Consider the following 22,675-nt stretch of genomic DNA (forward strand, 5'->3'; position numbering starts at 1 on the left):
GTGTCGCAGGTTAACATACTAGATGATGTTGTTATTGTATGTGGTGCCCTCACAAACCTCTGTAAGAGTGTTGTTCCCAAATGAGTTACACATAAACATGTATGACATGTAAAGGGATTTTACTTTTTGTAAAACATGTATTTAGGCTTACTGTTACAGTTCTTCTCTGTTACTTAATGAATTTTAATAAACCTCCCCACATTGGCTGATACTGGTGTGTGTAATGGTCCTTCCCCTCCACCCAGATTATCTCAACAATTCCGAGTGTAGTTTAACTTTTTTATTTGTAATGTTGTTACTAATGAGTTTCATTCCATTTTCATTTCATTAAACAATAACAACATGGATAGTAGGAGTATGTACAATATATTATAATCAAACTGGTTTTGTATGTTGTAAACAATAATACTTTTAGGTCTAAATTATATCTATTGATACATACATTGAATTAAAGAGTACAACTTTTAAATATCTTGTTGCACTGAAGTGCATAGACACAGCAGTCAATAACACAAACATTTACACAATGGGATCTTTAACCTATATATATGATCTGGAATAGTTATTACTGTAGATAGTCAGTACATCATTTAACTTTTATCTAACTTCAAAAACAAAGGAAAAACATTCCATAACCAACATCTAACACCATATATGGTCTTTTATCACAATACATCATATTGCCCACTCCTACATGAAGGCATTCAAGCCTCTACCCTCACACATTTCCTACATAACCATGTTGCCCGCTTCCTTTTTATTTGTGCACAACTGTAGTGAATGTGGTTGGCACAGATTATCATTTTACCAAAATCTGGTCTTTCACAGTATTCACAGGCTCTCTGTGACACCAAGACAGGATCATGTCTTCTTGTTAGTAATTCAGGCAACACATTTGAGATAAAGAAGTCATGTGCTTTTGGCAAAGCCTCCTGGAGAAACTCTTCATTTCTTATGATGCGTTGCACAATGAACTTCTCCTTCGTCCACAACACAAAGTCACAATAGCTTACATCACAGACAAAGATGTGAAGTTGAGTTTGATAATAGTATGTGTGCGAATGTTTCAATGAAAATGACTTGTCCAGACAAAACTGCTTGTCTTCTGTACATCCTTGAAGGCTATTCCTATATTTGTAGGGACACTTTATCTCTACCACCCCTTTGCCACAGCAGGAACATCTTACAATCCCATCTGGCGATGATCCAAGGTGTGGCTCAGAAGGTTGTACTACTAAGCCACATGAGCTGATGCTGAAATCTGGATGGCTTTGGGACATAAATGCAGTGTAGGCTTGTCTTGCTGTTTCCTCCATGTTTTGACCCCAGAGCACAGATGGGACATTTAACTCTGTTTTGTTGTACTGCATTATATCATTTAGGTATGTTTTGCTTATCTTGTCAGTTGTGGTTGCATGGTGAAGTTTGGTGCTTGTGATCCGACCAGCCCTATAGGTGTGCCACTCATTTGACTTTGACTGTTGCCGTGTCACAAATTCCAGTTTCTCACATTGCTGAGGTTGTAGTGTAGTTTTTAGTTTATGAAATGTATCTTCACATTTCACCTGCATGTCCTGTGGTGAGAGCTCCCTTAGTGTTGCATCCCATAAAGCTGTCAAGGGCTCAGGTAAGTCTGGATGTTCCTCTAAATCAGTGTCAGATGATGCTGTGTCCGTGTCACTGTTTTCAAGGCTTGTCAGCACTGCAGCACCTGGGTCCACATCCCGCAGTTCCCGAATGTCATCATCTGTCAACACTGACAATAGAGCAACAAAAAGACACAATCAGTGTGCTTCATAAGAATATTTCTAAAAACCAGACCAGTTAAGCTGTAGATAACAATCTAATTTCTAGAATCAGTAATCTGAAGACATTCAAACTAACATAATAGTGAAACTATTCAAACTGAGTGTGTTAATGAAAAATCAGCCATGTTGGTCTGTCAGCCTGTTCATTTTTGCATTATCAACACCTTTCTCAGGCTATTATTGTGTCAAAACACTGAAAAGAAATCCCGAGAATTAATTAAACGCACAATGGCAAAAGGAAACTTATCTAGGCTCTGTCAACTATTATACACTACATGCCTCTGAGTGTGATACTATTCTTCCTAGTAGATGTTGAAGCTGCTGAAAGTTGCCTGCCTAGCCTTTTTTTGGTTTCTGGAAGCAGATATCCTCAATGGAGCCGTGTGACTTCTTTCCTGCTGACATCTTTCCACATGCACACTCCAGAAGTAACCGCTTCTTTCTCTGTCCTTCCCATCCTACCATATAACTCAACTTTGAATAATATTGCAGCTGCATGGCTGCAGCATGACCCAAGCCTGAAATTTCACAAAAACATACAGTAGGCTAATAAACATACATTCTGATCCATAATGTTATGACCAGGGCTTGAAAGTAACACTCAAACAGATCTCAACTCTGGCTATGAGGTAGGTACACATCTAACTTACTAGATGGTAATAAACATCTAACTTACTAGACATATGACTACCGGTAAGTATCCTAAACGTAATCAGGTTATAACTGAATGATATTGGTTGCTGACATGTTGAACCCTGTTGTCTGTGTTCATGAAAATGTTAGTTTCAAACCCTGGTTATTTCATAGCAAAAATAAGATAGCTCTACCGCACACTGTAGACGTTTACTCGAGTCGTTAAATCGAGTAAACGTCAACAGTGTGCGGTAGAGCTATCTTATTTTTGCTATTTAAGTATGTTCCTGCAATCTACCTGCACCTAACCAGCTTCGCGTGGATCTTGGTATCACCTGGTTATTTCATCTTTGCATAACAACTAGATCAAAGAGCTCTCGATGCTTTCCCAAAACCATAGCAACAGCAACTTATATGCTGTTATGTTACCTGTTAGCAACTTTTTTGCATTAACCAACAACGTTGGATTAATTGCATTAACCAACAACGTTGCTGACTTAAGTTTGTTAATATAGGCTAGTTCATCTATGTTTTTTGGGAAACGCACCTCTGAACTGTTATCTAAAAGTCTACAACACCAAATAATAATACTACTTACCCTGCCATACAGGTGCAATTAGCTGAGGATGTAGGTTTCTCGTTTGTTGATTATAACCCAAGCATCGTACATCATTGTCTTGTGTCCTTGTCGTTGACTAGGGAGAACTTCTGCTCTTAAAACACAAAACTCTGAGCCTATGTCATGGTATTTGACATCCTGTGCATGTCCACAGACAACGTATTCATAAGCATCCAGTGACTTATAGGCTCGTAATTTCTCTCTGGTGTACACACTTGGTTTCTCAATTAAATAGGTATATATATCCGGCCACTGTATATTTGGCCACTTTCTAACATCTTCAACCCATGTATTAATAGAAGACGGATCTGTAAGTCGGACACCATTTGTTAAAGTTAACTTGTTAAAGTAACATTCGCGATCTTTAGCTGATAATCCCCTTGCATAGCTTGACAAGCTGTGTATCTCCTCCATACTTCTGTTGCCAAAATGCGCGCGCAAACGTTCTACTTCATCATTGTGTACAAACAGAAAACGGGTCTATATAATACCTCCATGTTTGCTACTCTGTGGTCAAGAGCGTTGTCCCGCCTACTACACCGTCTGATTTGTTAGTTAGCACGAATGCAGCCAATCAGGATCGAAGACTGAACACAGAGAAAGTTTAGGATTCTCACTGAGGCAGACTGTTGTAGACTGGGCTTCAGCTGTACGGAGCTATTTTTCAAAAGTAAGGAAGGTAGCCTACATTGCTGAAGTTGCAATGAATCACAATCATCTACACTGAAGTTACAAAAACACCACTTTGTAAGCTATTGTCTCTTTGATCCGGATCAATAAGTAAAGCACCCACTTCCTTCATTTAGCGAATTCCCGATTGATGCACGTTAGTGATATGCTGTTTAGGCTACTAGTTAGCAAAACCGGGTGCTGCGCGTCGGGAGTTCTCTGCCTCCGCCTTGCCCGTTAATTGTGAATAACGGGACACCTCGGCGGACATAGTAGGCCTACAGACAAGTCCTAAATTATGCGATAGCGAACGTCAAAATGTCTAACTGCTCCTTTTTGAAACGGACTGTCAGAAAAGACTACATGCACCCAGGGCCAGCCGTAATTTAATCCGACCTGAACTAAATCGCGTTATGAGCTGGCTGTAAACGTGCCTTTTAGGCTCACAAAAGTGTAGCTTATAGCATATGGACACAAATTGCATGCTTAAATAGCCTACGAACTATTTTAAAACTGTTTTGTTAAACTATTCAACCCTAACACTTGCCATCACGCATGCACCTCTTCCTCTCCCTCTCTCGTGCACTCACACACACGATGGCAAAGCATCCTTTGTAACAGGTCCTATACTTTATACTTTATGTCCTATACAGTCTATACTTCCCTGCGTTCACCTGCGCACCCATTACTCTCGTTTGAATTACTCGCGAACCCGTGATCGCTTAGATATGGCAAGCATATCAGATGAAAGAGGAGAAACAGGGCTATCCATTGGTACCATGGATATCGATCTTTTCATGTACACAAACCAACGCTGCACACCCATTACTCTCGGAGTAATTACTCGCGGACCCGTGAAAGGATATATATGCCACGCATGTTAGATGAAAGAGGAGACACAGAGCTATCATTTGATACCAAATACATCCTGATGGGTTATAAAACAGACGAAGTGACAGCAAAATAATAACTTCATATAGCTGGACTTACCCCCCCCCGTTTTTGTCTGTTTTGTGGCAAAGCATGTTTATAATCCAACGCTATCGTGTGTTTCTCTATGGCAAAACATGTTCATAATCCGGTTTTGAGATCCTAGCAAATTCCTGCATGGCATCCAATTCAAGGCTCACATTGCATCCCAATTTGTTCAACAAAGAAACACCTTTTTTTGCCTTTACTTTGTTCATGGCAATGCAGTAAAAAGTTGAGAATCATCATGAGTGCATACACCATAGTCACACATGCTAACAGGCAAACTTGGGTCAAGTCAGGTCAGATCAGTTCGTGTCACAGATATGGAGCGCAGAATGGTCATTTTTCATCGCTATATAAAAAATGGCATTTATTTCCGTAAATCACACACCACATATTTCTGTAAATTGCTCAGCCCCAGAGTATCCCTCCAACATGGCAATTATATTGCCCGTTTCAGGACAGTCAGCCCTACACACACATGAAATGCATGTAGAGCTATGAGCTTGCTGTGGTGAGATACAGGTCAAAATATAAGAATTTTTATAATATGATTTTTATATTTGAATTCTTTAAAAATCAAAATAAAATCAATGCTAGTACTAATACATGAGATGATGGCAGATCTGGATAGCCTAAACTCTGCTGAAAAAAACAATATATAATATGTGTGTGTGGCACTCACAATGACCAGAATAAATCCTTATGAATAAAGGTAGTGAAAATGCCCTAAAAACAGCTTAGGGTTCTAAGGGTTAACAAGCACATAGCCCATTGTGTAGGCCTACTCTATGAAAATAATTGCTCAGCTCTTGGATTAGCATGATACACAGGATATACACTTGCAAGTGATGCAAGTTGATAGACAAATGTGTATCAAAAGAAGAAAGAAAAGTTTGCATAATTAAATGCTTTTTTTAATGACATTTTTGCAGCATATCGCCTTCTCCCCCTCTTTTTGACAACTGACATATCGGTTTTACAAATCGGTTATCGGCCTCCTGTTTAATAATTAATAATAATTGATATCGGTATCGGCCTTGAAAAAACCATATCGGTCGATCTCTACCTTGGAGATGACAGACTGGGCTGGTCTAAGAAAATTGAGGCTCTTTACAAGAAAGGACAAAGCTGGTTTCACTTCCGACGGTGACTAAGATCCTTTAATATCTGTAACAAGATGCTGCAGATGTTCTACCAGTCTGTAGTGCCATCTTTTTTATGTGATGAGCTGATGTGGCTTATGTGCTGGGGATGTGGCATGAAAGTGTGTGATGCTAACAGACTGAACAGGCTTATTAAGAAAGCCTGACTTGGCATAGGGGGTGGAATTCAGTTGGACATATTGGAGGTGGAGGAGAGGAGGATGCATCACAAGATGATGAGCAACCTGAGCAACACCTTATGCCCTAAAATCCCCCAATAAATAATAGGCTTGTTGAGCTTAAGAGTACCTTCAGTGCCAGGCCAATCTCCCCCAAATGTTCCTCTGAGACACAGAAGATCATTCCCACAAATGGTCATCAAACTACATAACTCTTCCCCTCTTTGCCACAGTCATATGGCTGATGATTGATGTTCTATGATGATATATTTTACTTTTATGTGTGTGTTTGTTTACATGTGCTGTTTTCACAGTCAAATTTCCTTTGGGATGAATTAAGTATTCCTCATGTTATTTCCTGAAATTATGACATTAGTCTGAGCAAATTAGGATGGAGAGATTAGAACCATCTTTTAAGGAGAGTAAGAATACCAGGTAGCTACAACACAATTTTTCGCAGAAAATAGTTAAAGAGCTTTCAATGAACCACGATAAAAATCAATATTGGGCCACTATCATCATTATTCAATATTTCCAGAGCTGGTTGAACTTGACATATTACGAGCGCGATGGTGTTTTAAGCCTCCACCGTCGACTTTAAGGCAGGGCTGCTACGACCGTCGACTTCAAGGAACCTAACCCTAACTCTTGCCTAACTCTAGTGCCTTATATGCAGCACTGCCGGGAAGACAACATTGGGGGTGTCGTGGAAAATTAACCACTTTCTCGAACCTCCAATCTCAATAAGCACTCTGATGTCAAAGGACCCGAAGGAGAACACCAAGACGAGAGATGCTGAAGACTGTTGATTCTTTATTTGCCGTCTTGCAGTGAAGATACAATTCTAACAGCGTCAGGACTGGACCATCAGGCAAGAGAGCGATGGGTAACAGCTGCTTCCCCGATGAGATCTGATCTGAATGTGCCTGCGCTCTGCCTTTTATGCTTCTAGGGGCCTGGGAGATGTCTCTTTCTCCTAAGAACCCAGGCCCCCTTTTAGCCAATCAAAACGTTTCTCGAACTTGGGATATTGGTGGAAACTCCTCCTCATTTAGACATTAAAAATATGTATTGGCCAGGTTCTATGTGTAATTACTTGTTGCTAGGTAGGACATGTATTTGTTTTTGGCTCTGTGTGTCACTGTCACCTAATTTTACTTCCCATTTACCTGCCTTGCCATTTCAATCTTATGACTTCCAGACAGTCCAGTCTTATGACTTAGTCTCAATAATTTTCAGCAAATGTTGCATGACATTGTACAAACAGTACTACATCAATTCTCTGGTAAAGCAATCAGCATACACACACATGTATATGATCAAATAAGGTCACCACACATTGCACAGACAGTATTACATCAATTTTCTGGTGAATCAATCAGCATACACACACATGTATTTATGATCAAATAAAATCAGCAGAATGCACTTAGCCAGGTTCTATTGTGTAATTACTTGTTGCTAGGTAGGGCCTGTATTCGTTTTGGCTCTGTGGGTCACTGTCACCTAATTTTACTTCCTCTTTTTACCTGCCTTGACATTTCAATCTTATGACTTCCAGACAGTCCAGTCTTATGACTTAGTCTCATAATTTTCAGCAAATGTTGCATGACATTGCACAAACAGTATTACATACATTTTCTGGTAAATCAATCAGCATACACACACATGTATATGATCAAATAAAATCACCACAGGGGCTTAAAACACCAAGTAACTACTTACACACTATAAGGGCCAGATGATCTGATTAGGTACTCAATGTTGGGAGGTCAAAGGTCAAGGTCGCATGAAGGTCACACTTCAAAGGCAGGGTGAGAGATCGTCATCAAAACGAAGCGCAGTTAATCACTATAAAGGCTACATGAACTGATTAGATGTGATATAAAATGAACTGAGACATGTCCCACCTTCCTCCATACTTTGTGGCACCATGACCTGTACATTGTCCTGTATTAGATATTGTTACTCCTGTTGGGTGTTCCCGGTCTGCAGAAGTCAGTACCTATCAAAAGTGGCCCAAGGAAGGAAAGGCGCTGAACCCGCGACAGGATCATGGGTGACCAAGGCTTATTGGTGCACGTGGGGAGTGAAGGCTGGTTCGTGTGGTCCGATCCAACAGACGAGCTACTGTAGCTCAGATTGCTGAAAAAGTGAATGCTGGTTTTGATAGAAAGGTGTCAGAACACACAGTGCATCACAGTTTGTTGCATATGGGGCAGCTGCACAGCTGCAGCCCAGTCAAGATGATCCCTGTCCACTGCCCAAAGTGCCAACAATGCATGAGCATCAGAACTGGACCAGGGGGTCAGAACTGGAAGAATGGGGCCTGATCTGATGAATCACATTTTCTTTTACATGTGGATGGCCGGATAACATATGGCACCAGGATGCACTACGGAAAGCAGACAAGCCAGCAAGAGGCAGTGTGATGCTTTGGCCAATGTTCTGCTAGGGTCCTGCTATTCATGTGGATGTCACTTTGACACATACCACCTCCATAAGCATTGTTACAGACTGCTATCTGCTGCTAACGTCTTGGTGCAGATACCACCTTCAGAGGTCTAGGGAGTCCATGCCTTGATGGGTTAGGGCTAGCCTGACGTACTGTAGCCATACTCAACTTCTGGTCAGAATATGAGTCTGATACTGCTCCATTGGGACGTAATTATGGGGCGTGTTTCAACCGATACAGGGGGGAAATGCCTCTGCACTTAATTGGATAGACCTAACCAATCAGAGCAACAAAATAGCTTACCGTGAGGTGTAGGAAGAAAACACACAAACCATCCTTCTTCTCCACAAATGCCTTAACATTGTTTTCTGGTCTTTTGTAAAAGTTAGTCCCGTCAATAACTCCTACAACACTCATTAGCGAAATCTAAGAGATACGTAGTAGGGTAGGCTATTAGGAAAAAACTGATAGCCTATATCCCCTCTGTTAAAAAATGTAACACTGATTTGCTACAAACATGTTAAACAGCTGGGAAAGGCTGTCGCAAATCCCTCGAACAGGTGGTCAATCAGAGATTTCAAACAAACGAGAGAACAACATGTCACAATGCAACACACCGTTTTCCCTTGATGAAAGTGAAACCACGAGTTTTCCCACATCTCAACTTTGGCCAAAGTTTTTAGAAATAATCGTTTTCAGTCATAAAACCTCATAAAATAATATACATTTTCCATATGGGGTCTTAAAAGCCATGTCTCCTTCTAGCCACAGCGTTTTTGTTTCAAACATAGGCCTAATCTAAGCGTGCTCAGATGACGTTATAGACCATGTGCTGTTGCTCACCTGTCCATCATTGTAAATCCCGATTTGATTGGTCCACCCGATCTAGGGCGAGCATAGTTGTTCCACAATGGAGCAATGCCAGCCCGAACTTCCCGACCTCAAATGTTGTGGGCGGGACTAAGTTTGGACTGGCACCCAGGCTAGGTTAGGGCTGTTTTGGTGGAAAAAGGGGGAACTACACAATATTAAGCAGGTGGTCATGTTATGGCTGATCATTGTATGTTCATGATCATTGTATGTCATCAGCACACAATTTATCACTCATAATGAGCATAGCTCTAGTTCAGGCAGGCCACATTACTCTAGAGCTCATCAACTTGTTGTACTCCATGTCCCTAATATATACAGTTGTGTGCAGAATAATAGCAGTGTGTTTTAAAAATTGAAATAAAGCTCAAAATCCTTAGAATAGCTGTTAATTCCATAATATCAATGCATTGGGAACACTGCACATTCAATTTCAAATCAAAACATGACCAAAATGTATCAAGTTTGTGTTACCTTTACAGAAAGTGAAGAAAAAGGGATGTTAGGCAGTTAAAAAAATAGAAGTGTTTGCATTTTCTTTACAAACTCAAACATTTACTGTATAAACTAAAACATGTCTCAAGATTTTGATTTACTTTGAATCACTGCATTAATATCTAGTTGCATTATTTCTGAGAATTGCTTCACATCTGTGTTGCATGGAGTCAACCAACTACTGGCACCTGTGAACAGGTATTCCAGCCCAGGACGATTGAACTACATTCCACAATTCCTCTGCATTTCTGGGTTTTGCCTCAGAAACAGCATTTTTGATGTCACCCCACAAGTTTTCTATAGGATTGAGGTCTGGGGATCGGGCTGGCCCCTCCATAACATCAATCTTGTAGATAGATAGATAGATAGATAGATAGATAGATAGATACTTTATTGATCCTCAAGGGGAATTCAAGAGATTGTTAGTCTGGAACCAAGACCTTGCTCGTTTACTGGTGTGTTTTGGGTCATTGTCAAGTTCGAACACCCATTTCAAAGGCATTTCCTCTTCAGCATAAGACAACATGATCTCTTCAAAAATTTTGATGTATTGAAACTGATCCATGATCTCTGGTGTGCCATAAATAGGTCCAACACCACAGTATGAGAAACATATAACAAATAACATGAATTGTGCACCACCATGCTTTACTGCCTTCACAGTGTACTGTGGCTTGAATTCAGTGCATGGGGGCCGCAGACAGTTTGTCCAACGACCCAAATGCACCTAATTCAAGCCACACTGAATCTAAGGATTTTGAGCTTTATTCAATTTTTTAAAACACACTGCTATTATTCTGCACATAGCTGTATATTGTATTACATATACATGGTATACATCTAAATTGAGTAATACCAAACAGAGGGTAATGTATTATAGTAAGTAATTCTTTAAGGCTGAATTACAAATTTACTTATGGCTTCACTATTAAATGTTGATCATCGCCTCCAGTCTGTCTCCCAAAAGTGTTGCCAATTTCAATTCAAAGATTCAACCAATATTCAACCTTTTATAGACTTAAATGTACCATTCTCCTTTACATTTTATGAAGAACAACTTGAAATATCAGGAATCCAGCATAACATTGTTATTGTTCAATATCCAATCTTGGCCTCTAGCATTAGATCTTCTTGAACAGAACAGTGTATTCTGTGTCTGTTGTTTGAAAACACAAAAATATTTGTTAGAGAGCGGTAAAATTGAATACACATGTGACATGGCAGAAAGCAGAAAGACTTATTTCTAAAAAATGAATAGGCCACATCATGGGATTGTATATCATTTTCATGTCTTAAAAAAACTTTTACATATTGGCTTTTTTTCACCTGTTTACAATGACTTAAATAACCACCGCTGAATTTTGTTTAGGCCTATAGATTAATATCCAGTTTGGGAAATGTAGGTGCAATTGGCCTATAACAACAGTGGTTTCCAAACACAGACTTAACCACGGGACTGCTTTTGGAACCATTCAGGCTACCTCTGATTTATACCCCTCTAACACTGCACAATATGGTCTAAGGAAATATAACAATATTCTTCCTTACAAAGATGCAACTCAGACTCAGACATATTGCAGGAACAATCAGGAACATGAACAATTTCTTCTATATATCTATCTATCTTATCTATCTATCTATCTATCTATCTATCTATATAATCCACGCGTAATTTCACGATTGGCATAAGTCATCATCGTCGTTTTAAATTATTACGGCTAATTCCGGCGGCTGCATTTTAGATAGGCTAAACTCGATGAACACTTTTGTGTAGGCCTATTAAAGATTCTGTCCACACATGCAGTTGTGTTAAGTTTCCGCAGGAGGGGGGTATTTCTCATTACCGGGCAGTGGGCACATAGAATTGTCTGCGGCGGGTATACCAAAATACCGAGATTGTAGACTAATTATTTCTCTGTTTGACGAGACAGCAAAAGTTGATTGTTTGTTTTAAAATGCTACAACAATTCGATTGCCTATTTTATCACTGATTGTATGCTGTTGACTAATAACCCTTACCCTACCACATCCTTTGCGGGAATTAAGAAATGTTCAGAGTTGCCCTACGCTATATTCGAAATCTGAACAAAATACAGACACAAAATGACATATATAAGCTTTTATTCATTTTCTTGCAACTGGTGTAATTAGGCTATTTAAAATCATTTGTTATTAAATTGCGGTATGTCACTGACATAGATTTTTTTTAATACAGCAATAATCTTGCATATAATTACACACTTTAAATCAGAGGTTGCCAATGCCATGGAATCAAAGGTATAAATAATAAAGGCCATATAAAATTGGGAGACATAACACAAATACCACAGGAACGAATCTTCTCGGTATAGCCACAGTTTAAATTGTTTAAAATATTATTTTAGAATTACAGTCACAGTTTTAAATAAATAGTTTCAGACCTTTAAAATAATATCATCCTGAGGGGAGGTCAGAATGCCAGTCATGAGCTGCGCGTATGCGTAATGTCCACAGGTGAGTTCTACCAGAACATGTAAACCACAAAAGTCTACACCTTACCCTATTATACAGTGGAAAGACGTTGCACTTCTTAAAGAGGCGTATTGTTCATGCGAAAATCAAGGTGAAGTCTCAGTGACTCTCTGCACTGATGCTTGGGAGTGCACAAGGCGATTGTGGGCCGGGGGACATGTCGTGAAGTTTCCTAATATGTTTTTTCAGGTCAAAGTTCCTGCAGAAGCCTTTGCCGCATGTGGGGCAGGTGAAGGGCTTCTTGTCGTTGTGTGTGTGCATATGGAATGTCAGGTTGTACACTTGATGGAAAGCTTTGTTGCAGATATTGCACTTGAACTGTTTCTCACCGCTGTGCGTCAACTTGTGGTTCTTGTAGTTACCTTCAGAATAAAAAAGCGTGTGTCATTCTCCACAGTAAAAAGTTAATGCGATAGCCACTTTAATTAAAACATTTGCTAAAATATGTGTTGCGTTGATTTTAAACAGTGAGCCTTGAGCTGTCTAAAGATTAATGATATAAAGATGGCTGTCGCCAGAAAAAATGGTCTGGTGTAGTTTGTAATTTTAAAATAAACTGTACCCCACCTTTTTGATGGAAGCCTTTACCACAGAATTCGCAGACGAAAGGCTTGTAACCTGCGTGAATCCGTGCGTGTGTGTTGAGCGTTGAACTTCGGTTGAAGGCTTTCCCGCACTGGTTACACTTATGTGGTTTTTCCTGAAATGTACATATGAAGTTGACAATATGCAAGTAATACATAGCCTAAGTTAATATTATAATATAATTAATACAGGTTATATGTCGCCTGGTAGGCCTAAATTGTAGATACAAACAGTCGATTAAGACGAAGACCCATAAAATGCTTAATAAATAGGCTACATAAACCGAAAACAAAGTAGTTGTGAAGAGGTTGTCTCTGATAACTATTGAAATAATAAAACAACTAATGGCACCAACAACAATTAACAATTGTGACTATTTAGTCTTACCTGAGTATGTATGATTTTGTGGCGACAGAGCGTGCTGGCTTGACGAAATCCTTTGCCACACACCTTGCATACAAAAGGTCTGGCACCCGTGTGCACAGGCATGTGGCGCGTCAGATTATAGTGAGCATTGAACACCTGCAACAAACAAAAAAGTGGTACATATTTTCTATGGCCAATGCCTTTATATTGGGTAGGGAAAAGAACAAAAAGAACATGGAAAAATAAGCCTTACCTTTCCGCATACTTCACATGTAAACACTTTAGGCTTGCTCTGTGGAGCGCCGTTGAGTTTTGAGGATGTTTTAAATAGTTTCTCCGTAAGAATCTGTGCACTTTCTTTCATGTATTGGTGCAGCTGAGTTTGAGACAGGTCTTTGAAAGACATTCCAGACTGGTACCCATCGGCACCGTGACTCGTCTTGGTCTTCTCCGAAAGGCAAGCCTTCTGACGACCTTGCAGAGGAGAGTTGAAAAAATAAGAGGCCATTGGGTGGATATTTACTATGCCCGTTGGAGGTGGGCACGAACTCTCGCCACAGTTCAGGTAACATATAGCCCCCATCGCGTGGAAAGAAGCCTGATTCACCACGCGCGGCCGGAAAAGTTTATATTGTCCTACTGTTTGGGTCGCGTCCGAATGCTCATTCTTATAATTCAAACCTATGCTCACCAAATCGTTTGAGTTACATGAGGAAGCATCGAAGTGGTTTACATCTAGTCCGTTGATATGAAGTTTGTGCGCCGGTTCGTAGGCAAGTGGCACGAATGGAATCATACAGTGCAGTGAGGATGGATTCACGCTGAGCGTTTGCTTTGGGTCCGCTTTCCCCCCGGGAGCATGGAACACGTTGGGGAGCTGCATTGACTTCGGTTCAGGTGTCCTGGCCATAATCCGTTCGATTGAGAAAGCGAGTGGCTTGGCCGTGGCGATCATGTTTCCTCCCGCAGTTAAGCTTCCAGAAGCCGATGGTGAGCCGAATAATCCCGCTGAGTGGTACAGCGCACTGTTCATGACTCTTCTGCAACACCTATGTTGTATGGCGTGATACGGCGTTGTTGCGCACGGATAAATCTGATTCCCCTCACTGACCTGCGAGAGAGGTCATCATCGGCCGCTGGCTGCCTGGCTTGAAGCGAAAGTCCTTCCGCCGCTACGTTGCACGCTGAGGACGTGACAAGTGGAACTTATCAGTCGGGTGCTCAATAAACCCTTTACGGTCAATAACTCTGTCTGCACCAAACGAATCGTTAGTTTCCAAGCGGGTTGAGTAAAGTGGATTATTCTCTACTTAGATCAATCAACGGAGACAACTTTCCCATCGGTCTTGGTTCTCAGCCGCTATGGGTGACTGCAATTCACCCACGTCTTGAAGGAGGTGCTTCTTAGAAGCATGCGTCTTGTTGAAATGGCAAGTCGTTTGGCAAATCTCAGGTCCCCTCTCGGCTTTGTGTGACATCATTTTAAGTCGCTTAAGATGACAGGCGCTCAATTGGGTCAGCGGACTGTCGATGTTTGTCAACATTTGACATGTCAGGATTCGACGAATTATTTCGCGCAATGCGCTATGTCTTTCTGCCGAGGTTAAAAACATCAAGAATGTGCTCCCTTGTTTTTTCTTGAAAAATGATTGATATTCAACACGGACGCAGAACATGCAGCAGTAGGCCAAGGCACTTTTGTGGTAGGACTGTGTTTGACAGAACAAACAACAACTAAACTATAGCCTAAATGTTATTTTTTAAAATCTATTTATTTAATTAATTGTATGTGCAGATTAGACGAAAACAGTTTAATCTGTCGTGGGTTATGTTTTGCTGAGAATTATTTTACTGGAAGCTTACAGTGATATTGAATGACTATTAATCTTGCGCTTTCACGCAATGGACATGGGACTGAAGCTTTAAGACTAGCCTATTTGATATTTAATATGTTGGATGCGATAGGCTACCTTAATAAATTAACAACTTTTCTTCTTTTTTTTAACAAATCCACGGGGAAATCTTATCTGAGCTCTCTCAGCTAGAGATCTCAGCAGATAAACAGCTGAATCCTCAAGGACCGAATCCTACCAGAAGGCATCGCCTCTTTGCGCGTAAACGCCAGTAAGTGTTTGGTGTGTGTGAGATGACATTGACAGTGATGCGATGTGTTGCATTCTGCCGCAATCACGAGAGGGAGAAAGTGAAATATAATAGCCCTATAACCATCGAAGGTAGAATTTGCTCTGAAAAATGCATGTTGCACGCAAATAACACTTTGTTAAGATCTGTCTCAAAATAGACACAACATTCTTAGCCTTCTTAGCCTAATATTATTAGCCTAGTATTATTATTATTAGTAGTAGTAGTAGCCTAATATTATTAGCCGTTTAGGCTATCACCCTCATCATTAGGCCTACTAGCCTACTCTTAACCTTTTAATATTCCTGGTAGGTTAGTAGCCTAGTAGTAATTTTGTTGTTGCTGTAGTATTGTTGCTTATGTTTGTAATTTTTGTATTAGTCTATATTATTATTTTGTTTAATTTATATATTTCTATATAGTTTCATATATTTTTTCCACGCTTCTGACAATTTAAGAATTTAACAACACACATTAAGTTATGCAGGCCTATGTCTATTTATTTTTCAAACATGTAGGCTTAAGCCTAGCCTAAATGTAAAAGCCAATGCCTCTAGAAAATACGTTAACTTAGCTCAATTAATTTCTGTACACGACTAACTTCCTGATGATCATTTAAAAAAAAAAAAAAACCTTAAACAATTATTGATGTAAGCCTAATTGTTGGGCTAATTAAATACAATGTTACATGGAGCCAATTTCAGGGTCCTTACATGAAAAATAACCGTTTACAGAAGTGGGAAAACATAACTTAATAGGCTATTTTATGTCTCGGACTGGGTTGCCTGATCCTATAATACCAATGGAAAATTTCTATTTCATCATTTAATGTAGGCTTGTGTTATTTTAAATGCATTGCTCTAATTTTGTCAATCTCTCCCAACCGGTGACAAATAATTTCTCGTTGTAGGCTAGGCTAGGCTATAGGCTTTTGTTTTAGACTATTTTAGGGTGAGAACGTAATGGGACAGGTTATTGTGAAGTACCGTGCGTAATTTAATTTCATTTAATTTCAAATTACATTATTTTAGAAATTGTGAATGTATAGACTATGTTAAGTTTAACTAATAGGCAATTGGGCTAGACCAGAGCAGCTTTGCGTATATCATCGTGTCTGTATATGATTTAAGTGGCCTATAGGCCTACATGTACAGAAATAGATGGCATACTCTCTGTACTTTAATTGAAATACTTTTTCAATAATCAATGGTTTTAACCAACATCCATATTAAACTTTTGGGCGTCTCATTTCATCTTATAAACGGCGTGTGGCATAGCCTAGAGCCTAACTATTGCTCAGTGAATTTAATCCTGCAAAACATGCACTATAATCTGTAAATCGCATTTTTAACCACATGTATACTCTGGCTTCAACCGAATGAAATGAGCTGCATGTGTTTTAAAATGTCAAATTACTGGAATCATCAATGGGCAGACAAAGTGAGAGGCTCTCGTTAAAGGCGCCAGAAAGCATGTGGCCGCACAGACGGACAGATGGACGGTGGGCGGAGGTTGCCTGATGCTCATTTCTCCAGACTCACATACCCTCTTGAACATTTGACAAACAACACATGATCAAAACCGAAGTGAGTAGCGATGTGCACGACGTTTAAACAAATCGTGTGCGCGGTCCGGTCCTTATCATTCTGGGAGCTATAGAGAGAAATACAATATTTATTCTTTTTTTACAGAGACCAAGTTTACAGAGACCATCTGACTCTAGCAATCACAAGGCTCGGATAAAGGAGAAAATAATTAAATGAATCAGATTTGGAATGTGTAAATATCTCTACAGATTTGGTGGTGAGATTTTAGGCAATGTAGGCTATGCAAAGGAAAGATAATCAGACAACTCACGCATGATATGCGATTTTTTTACCAGAGCAAATATACTTTATTAGGCAAAGCAAAGTTTTTGCTGAAATTTAATGTTGGGTGACACACACACACACATACATATATATATATATATATATATATATATATATATATATATCTATATTCTATATCTATATATATATATATATATATATATATGATTCTGTTGCCTGCTCTATTGTCCTTAGGATAGCTTATGTTATGTACAGTGTATGGTGCAGAATAATGCCATATTTCCCTAATTACATTCATAATTAAGTAACAATAATCACCAATGAAGTGGTCTTATATATTAATAATTAATATAATATAATGTAATAAATAATAATTACCACAAGACAGCTTACATTTTAAACTGTTTGTGATTAACTAACACAATATCATGTTGTAATTTTCTAAAAAATAAAATAAAAACCCCAATCTACATTAAGCAATGATTCGATGATAATGCCCCATGCGTGCAACCACTGTGTAAGGAACAAGGATGCAACATGAAATCTAGATTAAAAGGACTTTAATAATTACATTTAAATACACCTGAACTAATACAGGTGGACAATGGACAATAGAAATACTTTACAAAACCTCCTATGCACTTTACGATTGACTTTACCCAGATTGTGCAGACATCAAAACAGCATAAACAAACACCAAATTGATTGGCAGTACAGACATATACTTTGAATTCCTACAGCAGATACTGTATATTAAATGCCACCACCACTTGTGCAAGCATACAATGAACAAAACCCCCATGTCAATAAGAGCACAAGCCAGTGCATGTAGTGAAGCCTACAGACACAAAATGTTACAGGCATGGTGACAGTCTTAACCATGTGCCCAATTAAATGCACTGCTACGTTTGTCCAGCATTTGTCTCTCACTGTCAGCAATCCAGAGTAAGAAAGTCCCTGTCGGATGTTCACCGCCCATTTCAACATAACAGTACAGTGGAACACAGACACAAACAGGTCTGCTGGTGGGCAGTCCAATCCTGTCTCCTTCCCAGGACACTCCGATGAGAGATGGGCTCTAGCTGTCCTCTTCATCGCTGTCCCTCATCGAGATGCCTTGGAGTCCTTCACTGCCAGACACAGAGACAGTTGCCTCCTCCACAGTCAGACGGTTGTAGATAGTCTCGTAGCTTTTATTGTTCAGTGTGCCATCTAGGACACCCTGAAGCCTGAAATCCCGATATGACTTCTGTGACAAGGAAGGCACAAGACGAGAGTCCACATTACAGAGAGTAGAGAATGCCTCAGAGCGGACCGAGACAACACACACAGAAATGACTCATGGGTTTCTAAAGCCTGGCGCACTGTATATTCCATGTGAAGGTCATTCATTCTGAGTGATATTTAAAAGAACAGGAGAAACGTAATGAAATGTAAGACTCTATTTTGGCGATCACAAGCGTAAAGTTTATAGATGTTATAGGCGTGGCCAGTCCACATTCACTAATTTAATGGCACGATTATGTGGTCAAATGTCGGGTGCTTGGCGCAAAGAGGTTGTTTTATGTTTCCTAATCAGTCATGGGTTTGTCTTGGGCATAACACCCTTTAAACCATTGAGTGACATCTGTCATTCCCTTTAACAGGAAGCAGTGCAACTTCAAACAGCGCATCGGTATTTTGATAGTCAGCAGCGCATTTGAAGGAATTTGCTTGCACGAGACCGTATGGAACAGGGATTCCACTAAACCATGCTTTATACAAAACCTTTGTTGCTGCTTACAGAGTTGCTGCTTACATCTCGTGACAGTGCATCTTCAGCTGTGCTTTATATGCCTTTCACTATAGACCAGGTTTTTCTTGGTCAGTGGCGTAATGATTTTTAGAAGGTGTAAGATAGCGATTTTTGGATCATGCGCCAGACCACACCTTATGTTGCTAATTACCACACCCCTGGGTGCAAGGTTTAATAAAAGTGGAGCGCATGGCGAAAAATCATCACATTATTGAGTGTAAGATGAGAATAAGCTTTGCGTCGCGCTTCGCGCCACCTTGCGCCGGGGCCAGAGTGTCTGAAGAGCTACACAAATCGACAAAGCAATTTGAAGCGAAATGCAGAAATAATTGATTTTGAAAAAAAAAAAATTACCACAAGGCTACTGCTTATCCACACTTTCTACTTTGTGTGTGTGATTTGGTTAATATTCCTAGTGGCATAGAGGTATATTGTATTGGGAGAGATGGCATTAAAATCCTTGCATTCATTTCCATATTTTATAAATATGATGAACACACCACTCCTTTAATGATTTTGTGGAGTGATTTGTCAAGCCAATGCAGAGATTCATTGAGTAGTGTCTGAGTAGTGTTGAGTAGAGTACCATGTAGATGCTGACAGTCATTTAACATGACATCATTAAGAGTGAATAAAAAGTGCATGAAGGTGGATGTAAATGAAAGCATATTACTATCACACAAATAATTTCACACTAAATGCTTTTGTAATGATTTGTAAAATAAACTGTGGGTCACTTCAAGATGCATACATCATAAAGGCTATTAAATAACATATTTACACAATTTAATTAATACAGATAATGTTGGCAGTATTATAATTGTAATCAATTTTGTGTTGATGAATACAAAGGAAGCTTACAACATTAAGCCGACACGGTGGTCTGTTCACAGAAGTTAATGCACGGTCGAGGTTGTAAAACGGCCCCGACGCAAAGCGGAGGGCCGTTTAAACCTCGTAAGTAACTTCTGTGAACAGACCACCGTGTAGTCCATTATCCCGCTTATTCTACTGTTGCCACTTGCGTTGTGCTAATTTCCCGTTACAATTTAAATGTTTTAATCGCTAAAACTTGTCTTGTTTGTAGAACTACTTTCTTCCAACAAATATCAACTAATTTCTCAACTTGCAGGACAAACTGCCGTTACTAGTTCTAAATGGATGGTTGCTACGGCCAAAGGCCAGTCGTTAGTTCTATCTCTTCCGTTGTCAAGCGGGTGTATCCTAAGATTCTGATGAACTTTAGCTTTGAAACATCGCTATTTTACTTAGCCTGCTGTCATCCATCTAGCTAAAAGCCACCTCCGTCATATGCTACAATGTTGCCATGTTCTGAACGTCTGCATTTTACAGCTCAGATGCAACGTGACCGTTCATTTAAACTTCACAACGAGTTCGGCGAATTAATATACAAGTGTGATACGGCCAAAAAAATGGATCTTCTTCATAGGTGTGCAAATAACATACGGTTAATGGTCGTTCTAAATTATGTAGGACAATGGGAAATTCAACCAAGCAGTGGAATAAATTATTATATGGAAGCTCGCCCATATGTCAGTGCTGATGCTGGGTCAGTGTGTGCCAATTCAGTGTGTGTTGAGAGTATGCATTATGACGTATGTGCTGATCTGAGTACTGCTGATATGGTCAAATATACACAGATAGTACCAGAATATTGATGAGTTGGTTACCAAAGAATATCCTACCAAGGAAAACAAATAAGCGCTATGTGTTTGTCAATATCCTTTAGACTTCACAACTGAAGCCGTGCTCACCTTCACAATCTTGATGAGTGTTTTGAGCTGGTACACATGCAGCTGTAGGTCCAGTCTGTCGGTTAACCATACACACACAGCCTTCATGGAGGTGGTGTACCATTGCTGTGGGAACACAAAGGGAACAGGTCATCACACAGGTCATCTGGTGCTGAGATGCTGAGCACTGGTGAGGGCACAACAAATCTATAGCACTGCTCAACTTCATGGCAGATGTGCAAACATTTAAAAGCATTTAAAAAGCATTTCAAAGATTGAAGTTTCAATTTGATATCAACAACATTCACCACTGTCACTATAGAATACAAATCCTTGATTCATTAAGACAAGAAACAGCTGTTTCTATACATGAAAATCGACCTGCATTGATGTGAACTTGCATGTAATGGAATCCTTTGTAGTATAACTCAGAGATGCTTGTCAAAGCTTTGATTTGTGTGATGTTCAATTTTTTGTTGATAAGTGATACGGAATTTACTGTCCAAAAGTACATCAGCAAATCTCTGTGTCACTGAGGCATTGTCTTAGGTAAGTGCATCAGATCTTTGCTATATATTTTGCTATTCTGTCTATTAACGTGTTTTGGCACCATCACTTTTCATTACACCAACTGCATAATAAAAACTAAGCAATTTCTCTTTTTACTTCAGGTTACTTTAAACCAATCTTTATGTGAAATACAAGCAATTATGAGGAGTCGAGGACAGACTTATAGCATATGTTTGTGCCAATATACTAATTGTCACACTGGCAACAATTAATGCAACATACAATCCTAATAATAAGATAATAAAATGATTTGTGCAAACATGTTGTGCTGGTGTGTCTTTTACATTGTACAGATAAAGTCTATGTTGCCATCATCTGCAATGGACACATAAGGCACAGAACAGCAAACAGCTGGAACAGGGCTGATGCTACTGGGTGCACGGCCTGGTTGCTCTACATTAACTGTGAAGTGTGAAGAGTGAATTCAGCTGAATATTAAAGAAAGAGATGGTTTGATAAGAACAGTTTTCATATATTTTTGATAGACATCTCACTGATAGCATTCTACGTGGAATACACCATTGTTAGAATGTCATATCATTTTCCTGTTTTCCCTATTTTGTGAACGTTTTAATTTGTGTGAAAAGTAAATAGTTTGCTCCAATTTGTCCTCGCTCTTTGAAATACCTTAATATTTGTCTCATTGTAGAGAATGTTTAGCACCATCCTGATGACAAACTAATTACAGCACCTGAGAGATGATGCTGTTATCTCTCCCACTTCACACCTCTCCCAGTGTGCCCACCTCAGTGTGTTGCAGCATGAGCTGGCCTCCATGCTTTTGCACCTTCTTTAGTCTTATAAACCAGAGGAAGAAAAACAACAGCAAAGCGCTCTCCTCTGATCAGCAGACCCCGAAGTCCACAGCAGTCTGCATCTCAGCACTTCTATGAAGTCTGCCTGCAATATGCCCCTCTCTCACCAAGGCCTGTAAGGGCACTACCACTCCTGCAATATGCCCCTCTCTCACCAAGGCCTGTAAGGGCACTACCACTCCTGCAATATGCCCCTCTCTCACCAAGGCCTGTAAGGGCACTACCACTCCTGCAATATGCCCCTCTCTCACTGAGGCCTGTAAGGGCACTACCACTCCTGATGGCAAGGCTGTGGTGGCATGAGCAGGTGGCTGCAGTAAGGTGTTGAAAACATATTTATCTTCAGCACTCTGTGTAGTTTAAGTGTTTGGAACTGCTCCCTGAGCTACAACAAAAGAGGCGAGGGGCTATTTTACATTTTGTGTTTCTTTAAGAGGCACACATAAAAAAATAATGAATT

At 39.7% G+C, this 22,675-nt stretch overlaps 2 protein-coding genes and 1 long non-coding RNA gene across 11 annotated transcripts in view; all 3 read right to left on the minus strand.

Moving 5' to 3' along the window:
• Nucleotides 1-265: 265 nt before the first annotated feature.
• Nucleotides 266-3,531, minus strand: LOC125303355. The gene is made up of 2 exons (XR_007195050.1): nt 3,040-3,531; nt 266-1,756 (listed from the first exon to the last, which is right to left on the minus strand). It is a non-coding gene; the product is annotated as an uncharacterized LOC125303355 (long non-coding RNA).
• An 8,418-nt stretch (nt 3,532-11,949) lies between these two features.
• Nucleotides 11,950-14,728, minus strand: fezf1 (FEZ family zinc finger 1). Its single transcript, XM_048257543.1, has 4 exons — nt 13,561-14,728; nt 13,329-13,463; nt 12,924-13,056; nt 11,950-12,718 (listed from the first exon to the last, which is right to left on the minus strand). Exons 1-4 carry the CDS (start codon nt 14,338-14,340, stop codon nt 12,456-12,458), a joined length of 1,311 nt encoding a protein of 436 aa, XP_048113500.1. The 5' UTR covers nt 14,341-14,728; the 3' UTR covers nt 11,950-12,455.
• A 3,096-nt stretch (nt 14,729-17,824) lies between these two features.
• The window catches only part of cadps2 (Ca++-dependent secretion activator 2), a 97,003-nt gene continuing 92,152 nt past the window's right edge, over nt 17,825-22,675 (minus strand). For all 9 annotated transcript variants that reach the window (XM_048256410.1, XM_048256409.1, XM_048256407.1 and 6 more), the window contains 2 exons: nt 20,852-20,956; nt 17,825-18,530 (listed from right to left, as the gene is read on the minus strand). In XM_048256410.1, coding sequence (XP_048112367.1) covers nt 18,360-18,530; nt 20,852-20,956 — 276 coding nt within the window. In that variant the 3' untranslated portion in view covers nt 17,825-18,359. The remainder of the gene's footprint in view (nt 18,531-20,851; nt 20,957-22,675) is intronic.

This window comes from Alosa alosa, chromosome 11 (genome assembly GCF_017589495.1).
Source record: "Alosa alosa isolate M-15738 ecotype Scorff River chromosome 11, AALO_Geno_1.1, whole genome shotgun sequence".
Taxonomy (NCBI): Eukaryota; Metazoa; Chordata; class Actinopteri; order Clupeiformes; family Clupeidae; genus Alosa; species Alosa alosa.

Bases quoted from the DNA above. Each gene is read 5' to 3' on its own strand.
- fezf1 (XM_048257543.1), bottom strand. From the start codon at position 14,340: ATGAACAGTGCGCTGTACCACTCAGCGGGATTATTCGGCTCACCATCG. The intron at 13,464-13,560 runs GTAAGGCTTATT...TGTTTGTTGCAG, and splicing joins CATGTGAAGTATGCGGAAAG to GTGTTCAATGCTCACTATAA. The intron at 12,719-12,923 runs GTGGGGTACAGT...TTTATTCTGAAG, and splicing joins TAAAGGCTTCCATCAAAAAG to GTAACTACAAGAACCACAAG.